Source organism: Entelurus aequoreus, linkage group LG02, assembly GCF_033978785.1.
Source record: "Entelurus aequoreus isolate RoL-2023_Sb linkage group LG02, RoL_Eaeq_v1.1, whole genome shotgun sequence".
NCBI classification, from domain to species: domain Eukaryota; kingdom Metazoa; phylum Chordata; class Actinopteri; order Syngnathiformes; family Syngnathidae; genus Entelurus; species Entelurus aequoreus.
The window spans coordinates 56,232,011-56,244,077 of NC_084732.1; the positions used below are offsets into that span (position 1 = coordinate 56,232,011).

General features: G+C 37.4%; 1 protein-coding gene across 6 annotated transcripts in view; it reads left to right on the forward strand.

The window, feature by feature from the left end:
* Positions 1–12,067, forward strand: part of dmxl2 (Dmx-like 2) — an 85,588-nt gene that overhangs the window by 13,758 nt on the left and 59,763 nt on the right. For 5 of the 6 annotated variants that reach the window (XM_062029416.1, XM_062029434.1, XM_062029444.1 and 2 more), the window contains exons 2-7: positions 3,698–3,823; positions 4,672–4,743; positions 4,868–4,946; positions 5,166–5,310; positions 5,738–5,804; positions 5,901–6,073. In XM_062029416.1, the coding sequence (XP_061885400.1) occupies positions 3,698–3,823; positions 4,672–4,743; positions 4,868–4,946; positions 5,166–5,310; positions 5,738–5,804; positions 5,901–6,073 (662 nt within the window). The remainder of the gene's footprint in view (positions 1–3,697; positions 3,824–4,671; positions 4,744–4,867; positions 4,947–5,165; positions 5,311–5,737; positions 5,805–5,900; positions 6,074–12,067) is intronic. The other variant, XM_062029425.1, reaches the window with a different exon arrangement.

Genomic DNA, 12,067 nt, shown 5'->3' on the forward strand with positions numbered 1-12,067 from the left:
CGGTTATGGTGTTGGACCTAGTTGGGTGGGATTACAAAATAGGGGACAGAGGAGATGGGGGGATGGTTGACAGCTTCATTGGGGTCATCAGGTGGGCACCCTTCTTCACCGGTGTTTCAATGATAGGCCCACGACACCTCCTCTATAATAACAATACATCTAATACTTGGTTAATAATCAAGTCGCGAAATGTAAATGGAGTATTTTTGTCGTTTTTTGGGCGGTTATTTATTGTTTTATGGGTGGATTAGAGGACCTCCCATTGGCTCCATTGTAAGCGGGCTTTTAGTTAGACTGCCCATCCATCCATCCATGTTCTACCGCTTGTCCCTCTGGGTGCTGGAGCATATCCCAGCTGCATAAAGTAAATATTTATCTTGAGGCAGCTACATTACATTGTCTCTATAAACTCTCAGAAGACTGACGGGATGGAATCTGCATCTGTATTTTTCGTTTAGCAGATTTAAATCTCCATTTTGTGGGTGTTGAATTGATTTATAATCCACCTAAACCAGTATTACCTCCCTTTATGATGTAAGGATTGGGCGGAATAAATCAACAAATTACAAATGTTAAACTCTCTGCATACGCATAAACCTTCTACATACATACACAATATTTAAACTATTTCATGAAATCTTGGGGGCAGCACGATGGAAGAGGGGTTAGTGCGTCTGCCTCACAATACGAAGGTGCTGAGTAGTCTGGGGTTCAATCCCGGGCTCGGGATCTTTCTGTGTGGAGTTTGCATGTTCTCCCCGTGACTGGGTGGGTTCCCTCTGGGTACTCCGGCTTCCTCCCACCTCCAAAGACATGCACCTGGGGATAGGTTGATTGGCAACACTAAAATTGGCCCTAGTGTGTGAATGTGAGTGAATGTTGTCTGTCTATCTGTGTTGGCCCTGCGATGAGGTGGCGACTTGTCCAGGGTGTACCCCGCCTTCCGCCTGATTGTAGCTGAGATAGGCTCCAGCGCCCCCCGCAACCCCGAAGGGAATAAGCGGTAGAAAATGGATGGATGGATGGATGAAATCTTGGCTCCAACTAATAGTGGTCTGTTTTTTAACTTCAAATACAATACTAAGTAAAAGTTCCAGGCTATCATTAGATTTGTTGTAATAACCATCTACAGTATGACTAGAATGTCACGAAGTAGAACACAGACATAGCCTCATTTGTTGTAAGTAGTTATGAACAATGCTTTCAAGTGCAAGTAAATTGTGGTATGAATCTGTATCATGTTTGTATATCTAGCAAACAGTCCCTTCTTGTACTGTACACCCTTTCCTCATCTCATTTGTTGTGTGAGTGCATGTAGATGATGAAAGAGAAACAGGACACACAAACCAGATGAACAAAGACGTGATGAAAGACTGTCCTGTTCATAACAGCTGGACTCATGTTTACTTGTTTGACTCAAGGTCCCGTCAGCTCTGAATTTCTTTGTCCGGATGGAGACTTAAAAGGGTCCTGTCCATAGCATACACACCGGCCTCAGACGGTGCGTGACGATGACTGCGTTTTAATTCCAAGTCGTAATGGGCCACAGCAAATGCAGCAGGGGAGTAGTAAAGCATAGACTGCAGTTTTCTTCTTTTACTTGCTTCTCGCGTACAGCGTAAAAAGACTTCATTCCGCTTCAACCATCAGCGATATACACTAGAAACAGTTTGTTTTGGAGCAGGGACTGTAAAGTTTCCCTGTGACTCAGTGGTTCCTGCCATCTCCTCCTGTTCTCCTGAATAATGAAAGACATAAGCCGCCATTCTGACAGTGCTGTGCTGTTCTGAGGCCAGTTTACATCCTGCTTCTGGTGACTCTCTACACATGGTTGTCTTTGTTTAAACTCACCTTGCTGTTCATAATTCAAATTTAAACCAAGATCTAGCAACTGAGGATTAGCAAATGTCATATGCCATGTATGACCTCAATGAGGCTATCATTAAGCAGTTTGGTTTTGTTAGATACAGTTTTATACAATTACAAACCCCGTTTCCATATGAGTTGGGAAATTGTGTTAGATGTAAATATAAACCGAATACAATTATTTGCAAATCCTTTTCAACCCATATTCAATTGAATGCACTACAAAGACAAGATATTTGATGTTCAAACTCGTAAACTTTTATTTTTTTTTTGCAAATAATAATTAACTTAGAATTTCATGGCTGCAACACGTGCCAAAGTAGTTTGGAAAGGGCATGTTCACCACTGTGTTACATGGCCTTTCCTTTTAACAACACTCAGTAAACGTTTGGGAAATGAGGAGACACATTTTTTAAGCTTCTCAGGTTGAATTCTTTCCCATTCTTGCTTGATGTACAGCTTAAGTTGTTCAAAAGTCCGGGGTCTCCGTTGTGGTATTTTAGGCTTCATAATGCGCCACACATTTTCAATGGGAGACAGGTCTGGACTACAGGCAGGCCAGTCTAGTACCCGCACTCTTTTACTATGAAGCCACGTTGATGTAACACGTTGCTTGGCATTGTCTTGCTGAAATAAGCAGGGGCGTTCATGGTAACGTTGCTTGGATGGTAACATATGTTGCTCCAAAACCTGCATGTACCTTTCAGCATTAATGGCGCCTTCACAGATTTGTAAGTTACCCATGTCTTGGGCACTAATACACCCCCATACCATCACAGATGCTGGCTTTTCAACTTTGCGCCTATAACAATCCGGATGGTTCTTTTCCTCTTTGGTCCGGAGGACACGACGTCCACAGTTTCCAAAAACAATTTGAAATGTGGACTCGTCAGACCACAGAACACTTTTCCACTTTGTATTAGTCCATCTTAGATGAGCTCAGGCCCAGCAAAGCCGACAGCGTTTCTGGGTGTTGTTGATTAACGGTTTTCGCCTTGTATAGGAGAGTTTTAACTTGCACTTACAGATGTAGCGACCAACTGTAGTTACTGACGGTGGGTTTCTGAAGTGTTCCTGAGCCCATGTGGTGATATCCTTTACACACTGATGTCGCTTGTTGATGCAGTACAGCCTGAGGGATCGAAGGTCACTGGCTTAGCTGCTTACGTGCAGTGATTTCTCCAGATTCTCTGAACCCTTTGATAGTATTACGGACCGTAGATGGTGAAATCCCTAAATTCCTTGCAATAGCTGGTTGAGAAAGGTTTTTCTTAAACTGTTCAACAATTTGCTCACGCATTTGTTAACAATGTGGTGACCCTTGCCCCATCCTTGTTTGTGAATGACTGAGCATTTCATGGAATCTACTTTTATACCCAATCATGGCACCCACCTGTTCCCGATTAGCCTGTTTACCTGTGGGATGTTCCAAATAAGTGTTTGATGAGCATTCCTCAACTTTATCAGTATTTATTGCCATCTTTCCCAACTTCTTTGTCACGTGTTGCTAGCATCAAATCCTAAAGTTAATGATTATTTGCAAAAAAAAAAAGTGTATCAGTTTGAACATCAAATATGTTGTCTTTGTAGCATATTCAACTGAATATGGGTTGAAAATGATTTGCAAATCATTGTATTCCGTTTATATTTACATCTAACACAATTTCCCAACTCATATGGAAGCGGGGTTTGTAGTACTATTAAATTGTTGTTTTGATTCTGATGTCAATCATTTTTCTACATATTCCAGTGATTTTTTTGCTTTTTATAAATTATAGGCAATTGTCAAGGTAAATAAGGCTCCATTTTAATACAGATATTTCATTTTCAGGCCTACGGCTCAGGTTGTGATGTAGTGATCTTGGCTAGCGACTTCGAGTGTGTGCAGATAATCCCAGGAGCTCAGAATGGGAACATCCAGGTGGGCTGTGTGGAGTGCTCCCATCAGCTTGGAAGGGTAAGTGTTGACTTCCCACTCAGATTCACTCCTCCAAGACAGTTTTAGTTTCATTATTAATCCTGTAGGTATGTTTAATTATTCTTCACTTTTAGAAGTTAACTTAGACATGCATTTGCTCATTTATTTATCCAATGTAGTACACCATGTATAAGATCAGTGTTGATGTGAAATTAACATTCCCTGAAAGAGATATTTGGCCAATCATGCAATACAAATACAAACAAGCTATTTGAAGAGTTAAGACTAGATGCTGTAATGTAGACATTGGTTTATATAGCATCTCTACAACCTCAGTGAAAAATAGATAGTTGCTACAATATCTGTCATTGAGTTACACAAACTGGAAGGCATGTATTGAAAACTCTCTGTGTGTTTAACTTTGTTAGCTGCAACTAGGGTGGTCAAATACCTTCATATTGCGCTTCACGTACCCTCTCTATTAACAATAGAAATACTGTTTTTTTTGCCATCATTCCTCGGCTCTATACGTCACCGCCGCATGACAGTATTTTTCGAAAGCAGTATAGTATAGTTTTTAGTTCATTAGTACCGTGGTACTTTATTAGTACCGGTATACCGTACAACTTGAGCTGCAACTCTTAAAATCTGACCAATACTTAAGTGGCAGCAGATGAAATATTGAGGACAGAAAAAAAGTACTGAAAATTCCCAACTTCCATTTTCAATATTCAGTATCATGAATATAAGCATATACTTTTACTTATTAGTTATTATTTTGAATTATTATAAATTGTGCCATTCGTGTGTTTTAACATGTTCATTTGATCTAACTTTTTTTAAAGCTACATTTTACTGTAATTCATGATACTTTTGGATATTGGTAGATTGCTGCATCCTACGGAAACACAGTCTGCATCTTTGAACCACTCTCTACCAACCCAAATAAACGCCACAAGGTAGGCATACAGTGGTAACATTTTATTTTACAAGTGCATGAGTTCACAATAAAAAATGATACAATGAAGTGGGCAGTGAGCCAATAATGTTGCATGGGATGTGTCGCTCTCCTGTCACTAACAGCATCTTAACTGTCAGTGGCAAAAGACAGGGCAGTTCTTCCTTGATGCCATCACCTACAACCTGGTCTGGGATCCACAGGGTATGCTAATGCTTTTTGTGTCATTAAATCAACTTACTGTATGTTTGTTTTCCTCACAAAATGAATCCTACTCATACAAAACTTGTACTCCCTCATCCCCTCAGTTTGTCTAGAACAACATGTGCATTATGTAACCACCATGGTGTGCATGATGCTTTGTGTTCCTTGATAATTAACTTTGACCGTAAGGTGTGTCACCTAGTGATATTGTATCCTCAGGGAACCGTATTCTAGCAGCAACTGAGAAGCTCCAGCTGTGGGCTCCACCGCTGGCAGACGCCCTAATTGAGGAGGAGGATGGCCAGATGACTGAAGACAAACGCCATCCAGTTCTCAATGACTGGAACTGTGTATGGCAGTGCAAGTATGTCTAAAAAAATCTATTTGGTTCCTTTTTTTAAGATCTGCAGAACATATGCCCAACATCTACATATATTTTGAAAGTGAGACGCTCTCTATGAAGTATTTTTTAATATTGATAAAAACATTTTTATTTATACTGGTGAAAACTTTGGTGTACTGTATATCATTTTAAAGCATTTGTAATGTGCTTCAAATTTAAAGTGTGTTTCCGGCCGAACCTTGACCTCCCCTGTAGACACTCAGCAGTAAATTTTAATCTTACGCAAAAATGTTTGCTCAGTAAACCACCAGAATTGGGAAGTGAACGTTTTGTAATTTGTTGCACTAATCTTAAACCTTCAAAAACTTGCAGATTCACAGCTTATTCTGGTAGCTATAAATACGTTTTCTTTCCTGTACATAAAGTTAATGTCACTGTTGCCCAACAGGACTGCTGCATCTGTGCACGTAGCCAAATGGTCACCTGATGGAGAGTACTTTGCAACAGTTGGGAAGGTATCTTAACCATGTCACTTGGAAAAATAAATCTACACAATATAAAACAATACTTTGTAATAAACAATATCTGTATGTGCATGTTTGTGTTTGTAGGATGACTGTTTACTTAAAGTGTGGTATCCCACCACTGGCTGGCGTTCTGCAGTGGTAGTCAAGGACCCTTCTGATAAAAAGCCCCCTGCTGTCCACTTTTCTTTTGTTTACCTGGCACATCCCCGCTCGGTCACTGGTATGTCCTGGAGGAAGACCAGCAAGTACATGTCCAAGTAAGAAACAAACAAACACTGCATGGGTGTGACATGGCAGTGCCTCATATGGCTATTGATATGAGGCACTACTTAATTATGTTCTGTGATTAAGAAAGACATTCATTGGAGTTTTGTTCTGTAATTAGTTAATCTAATGAATCTATTTTTTTAAACCTAAAAGTGATGAGACAAGCCCTCAACTTAAGATATTTTCTAATAAATTCCTTACATTATTATTAAAATAGGTATTTAAACAAATAAAGTGGCTTTTTAAAAGTCCTCTATTGTTTTTAACTGACTTGATCATATGCAATCGGTTTCATTTGACATAAAAAAACAGAACCATTTTCTGGGTAATAAGTATTGAATGTTGAACTTGTTCTTTTTCGTCTACTTCAGATAAAATAAAATAAATAAAACAGACCCATAAATTACAGTGCTAGCATATGTTACCAATATTGATTTATGAGAACAGATTTAACAAATAAATATGCAGTGGGTACAGAAGGTATTCTGACCCCTTTAAATTTGTCACTCTTTACTTCATTGCAGCCATTTGCTAAAATCAAGTTCATTTTATTTCTCATTAATGTACAATCAGCACCCCATTTTCCATCCATTTCTACCGCTTGTCCCTTTCGGGGTCGCAGGGGGTGCATCTCAGCTGCATTCGGGCGGAAGGCCGCCACCTGCACCCCATTTTGACAGAAAAAAAACTAATGTAGACATTTTAGCAAATTTATTAAAAAATAAAAACTGAAATATCAAATGGTCGTAAGTAGGGATGTCGCTGAATGACAATTTCTTATCACGTTTATTGTGACCAAAACGATCACTGTTATGATTATTATCGTGGTATTTTTTTAAAATGTGCTCAAAATTTTCTAAAAGTACTTATGTCAAATCTTTTAACCAAGTTTTATTGAAAAAAACCCCACAAACAACATATTCAAAATGGTTTCCTTTGTAGAAGAAACATTGTAGATTAGAACACTGTGTTTCATGTACCTAATGTAGAAATTAAATGTGCATATGAAAGCAACACAAGCATTATAAACAAAGAAATGCGGCAGAAATAAATAGCATAAATAAATTAATATATATGAAAATTGTACAAGATGGCACTTTATGAACATAAGAGATGAACTATTAAAATAAATGTAAGATATTTTCAAGATGGCACCTGATGGCCATAAGACGTAACTGCACATTTTGTCTATTTAGATCAGGGGTGTCCAAACTTTTTCCACTGAGGGCCGCACACTGAAAATACAAAGCAAGTGGGGGCCATTTTGATATTTTTGATTTTAAAAACCAATACAATATATGTATAAAAAAGATACATTTAGGCCTCCACTCATACTTGATCCCGGGGACCCCAAAAGGTTTTGTTAAAAAAAAAAATTACAAATGTGTCATTATTATTATTATTATTATTATTATTATTATTATTATTCAAGGTTTAAATCTCTAGATCAACATTAGGTCTATCTGTCAATATAACGCTTTTAAAGATTTAAGTTGTATGCCATTTTTGTCAAGGAAAACCGTGTTTTTTTATGGAAAAAAAACACAAAATATGCAATATTTTCCCCCAATAAAATTTTAAAGTGGAATATTTGAGATTATATAATAATTTGAGTCTTAAAAAGGTCAATAACTCATGACAACATTGGTTTTAATTCATTATTTTTTGAGCAATGACACTTAAAAAAAACCAAAGTCCTACTAAAATTATTGGGGATCCAAAAGGGTACTGCTCAGTAAAGTTTAAAAAAATAAATCCATTTTTTTAACCTTTTACCACAATAGTCTCAAGATCAACTTCAGATCTATCCGTCAATTATAAGTTTTATTGTTGTTTATGTTTTTTGTTTGTTCTTTTTAGGCCCTTCTTTAAAAAACTTTGTTTTTTAAATGGCAACCAAAAAATATGCAACATTTTACCCCCAAAATATCTCAAAGTGGAATATTTAATGTGAAGTAAATGGAGCCTTGAATAGGTCAATAATTCATAATGACATTGATTTTGATTCATTATTATTTTTTAAAGAAAGAAACTGCCTGCATGGCAGCTTTGTGTTATTAGAGTAAATAATGCAACATTTCCTTGTTACCTTTCACCTGGTTGCTCTTTTATACCACTTTTTATGTTTTTAATTTTTTTTTCATCGTATTTTTAGAATGTGCCGTGGGGCCGTTAAAAAATTACCTGCGGGCCGCAAATGGCCCCCGGGCCGCACTTTGGACACCCCTGATTTAGATCAAAATAGTGTTCATATATGAGATCTAGTCTTACACACAGGGCTGCACGATTATGGCCAAAATTATAACCACGATTATTTTTTATCAATATTAAAATCACGATAATTAATCAGGTATTTTTCAAAGTTAGTTACATTTACATTTACTAATGTATGTACATGTACATGTAGATGCTGTATCGGGACAGATCCAAACCGTTATTTCGACATTAAAACATGTGAAGACACTTTCTGAAAACAATCACACACTTTTCCGGCTTCAAAATAAAAGCGTTACGCTATACATCCGGTTTAACTACATTTAGGGTTTCTCCTAATGTACAACTTCATATTAGCTGCCACACCTAACAAGATAAAGTAATATAATGTATTGTGGCGTCCAGGAGAAAACAAATAAAGTCTGACCTTCTTTTTAGAGTTTATTGCCAATTTTATGATGGCAACGGGCCCAATTCCAACTCGTATTTCCTCCGTGCACACACGTCTTCCTCCGTGCTTCACTTCTACACACACACTTGCTCATTCTCCGCCGACACGGTGTGTTTACAGACCATGGGAAAAATTACCATCATAACACACTAACCTACACATTAACACCAGTAGGTAGTTACAGTATGAATGGCTATATATAGTTTATTATTTGTGCACTATTCACTAATGATGCACCAAAATCTTTGCCAGAAAAAGACGTACTTTCATCACTGGAACAGCACTCCCGAAACCGATGTTGTGATGATGTAAGCTATATGCACAAGGGTGTCTGGAGCGGAGGCAGAGCGTCCGCGCTGTACACATACTTTAATAAAGTCTAGATGTACCCACGGACAGTGATCTTCACAATTTAAGATGACACTGGCGGCTTTTAATGAGAGAAAGGCTCCCAGCAACACGAAGCAAGTGTGACGTCAGGCTCGCTTTTCGTCAGAGACATGGTGCGACAGAATGTAAACACGAGTACAGTCTCCAATAACACCAGAAAAAGCTAGATTTGTTGCCAGTCCTTTTTATTACAGAAAAATGAAGTAAAATGATTAAAGAAATCTCTTAAAACAAACAAACAAAAACAAGTACATTGTACAATAAGCAGCAACAATTTAAAAATAGAACACAATGATATTCCATCCATCCATCCATTTTCTACAACTTGTCTCTGTCGTAGTCGTGGGGGGTGCTGTAGCCTAAAAATTTATATATTGGGACTATAATTAATAATAACAGCTTTGTTTTAAATGTATATTCACACATTTTATACCTTTTTTAAAGAATATATGCATCATAGCAAATCATGTGATGACGTCATATCAACCACGCCCCAATGCCACAGGTATTTTGGCTATCAAGGGGAAACCCTGACATTAACAAAATAAAATGTCTTACATTATGATCATGCTTTGACAGAGATGTTTTGTAATGTAAATCTGTGATATTTGCACCTAAAGAAATGCTAGTACATCAGTTTAGGAATATGAGTACGAGTGGGGTGGGGGTTCTGGCTGGCTGAAATATTGTATAAGTTCTCTAACAACATTTTCTGGCCGAGTTCTCAATTACAGAATGATTAGCAAGCTCAATATTCCATTTTATAAATTTTTAGAGACGGTTAAAAAATTGTCATGCTGCAATATGAAGACGATTAACTTCTACAACATGTAATGTACAGAATATCATAAGCATTTATTCAGGTAGAAATATCAAAGATAACAGCTGCGATAGCCCTCCCTCCCCCTGAATATTATCTGTCTAGGATACACTTGATAATGATGAAAAATTATACCTATCTGCGATACATTTTTAGTCAACTATGAATAAAATGCGATTATCGCGATTAAATATGTTAATCCCTTGACAGCCCTAACTACAATATGTCTTAAAACTTATTTAACGACAGAACAGGAACTTATTTAGTTATGAGTTGCGATGTCATTTTGTCCACCAGCGCACACGCGAGTGTGCGACTTATGAGGCGCACTGGCGATTAAAGCAACATTCCTCTGCATGTAAATTTGCTCTGATTATAAATATAATCTACACATCATTGTACATGTAATTTATCACTATATTGATGCACAGATGTGTTATAATAGTATACAGTCAACTAGGGCTGCAATGATTTACTGATTAAATCGATGAATTTGATTAGATAAAAGCATTGTTTTTGTATTTTGTTGCTTCGATGATTCGTTTGATAAGTAAAATATGTGGACATTGTATTGTTCCAGTGAACACGAGAGCAGTAAGCCTATTGGTAATTTAGCCTGCGCTGCTGATAAAGTGGGGGCTATGTGTGTGTGAAGAGGGGTGCGACTAGTGAAGTGCAGATAGAGCAGTGAGTCTCAATTATTTTCTGTCAACGCCCCACCGTGAAGTACATTTCGCGCACCCACTCTCTGCGTGGCGATTACAAATAGTATAATTTGTCTATGAAATTGTTATACGTACACCTCTGCATAACATTGTATCCTTATTAACATTAAAGAAAAGTATATAGTATAGATCAACTCACAATAAAGAATAACTTTATTCACATTGTTTTTTAGTCTGTAACAGAAAAGATTTAAATTGCGGCAGTTCGCCTGAAAAAAAAAGCTTTATTTAAACTATAAACACTTTTTGACCGACTTGAACCATTTGTTACTGAAAAATTTAATTAAATAACCTCAATAAATATTAATACATTCAAATTAATCAGCAACATTACCTCAGGAGCACAATATACAAAACACTTAAATCTACAAAACAAAACTTGATAAAAATAAAAATTAGAAAACTATTAAAAAACAAAGTACTCTTTTTTTCTTTTTTTTTTTAACAGTAAATACTATTATAATGTTTACACATTAATTTAGAGATAAATATCTGTAATGTATTGTTGTCCGCAGGACTACTTGTCAGCTACTCCTATTAGGCTTGTCTTGTGAGATTTTTCTTTTCATCCTTTCAATGTTTTGAGGTAACGTTCATATTTTGTTGCATTGTAGCACTGTCTCTGTGCTGTTCTTCATGTCGTGTCTTCAAGTGATAGGAAAGAATAGATGTTTTCAAATCGCCAGCAATGACTCCTTGGCGGCACATTTTGAGATTACCGTTGTGCGGTCAATAACTGATAATTTTAATTTGAATCCAAACAAAGGAGTTCTTCTTTAGCACCTGTTCCTCTTCAGGTTTTGTTAATTTAGCTTTCGTTGTGCTTTCCGACTCTACTAGTAGCAGACAGCTACATTGTTAACATTCATACTCCTGCTGGCTCTTGTCGTAAAGTTATTTCAAGTGAAAAATGCTACTGCAAAGTCCTTTCTTTTGCTGTATACAGTGGTAGCTAAATTTACAAGTACACCAATATTTGAATATATATAGAGATACAAGCGTTCTGTCTGCTTTTTGTTACGTTTTGAGCATGAATTTGAATTACGAGCATCCCCACCGCTGGTAATAATCGACACAATCCTGCCCTCCAACCACCTGAAATGAAAATGTTAGTGAGAAGGAGAGCGGCAATAATGCGGACAACACATACACTGAATGAGAAAAACAAGCGATTAAAAACGTTACCAGTTGTGTAGGTGTCCCGGCGAGGCAGTCCGACCACAGCGGTGTCAGTGTGCGCCACTCTGAAACAGAATCCAGCGTCTGTGCTAAAACAACATCCAAATCGATAAGCTGCTGAATGGTGTGCCACACTTCAATTCATTCTGTCTCATGACGCTACAAACTGGACGAGTGAGCATTAGCCTTGCTTACCTAGTCTTTC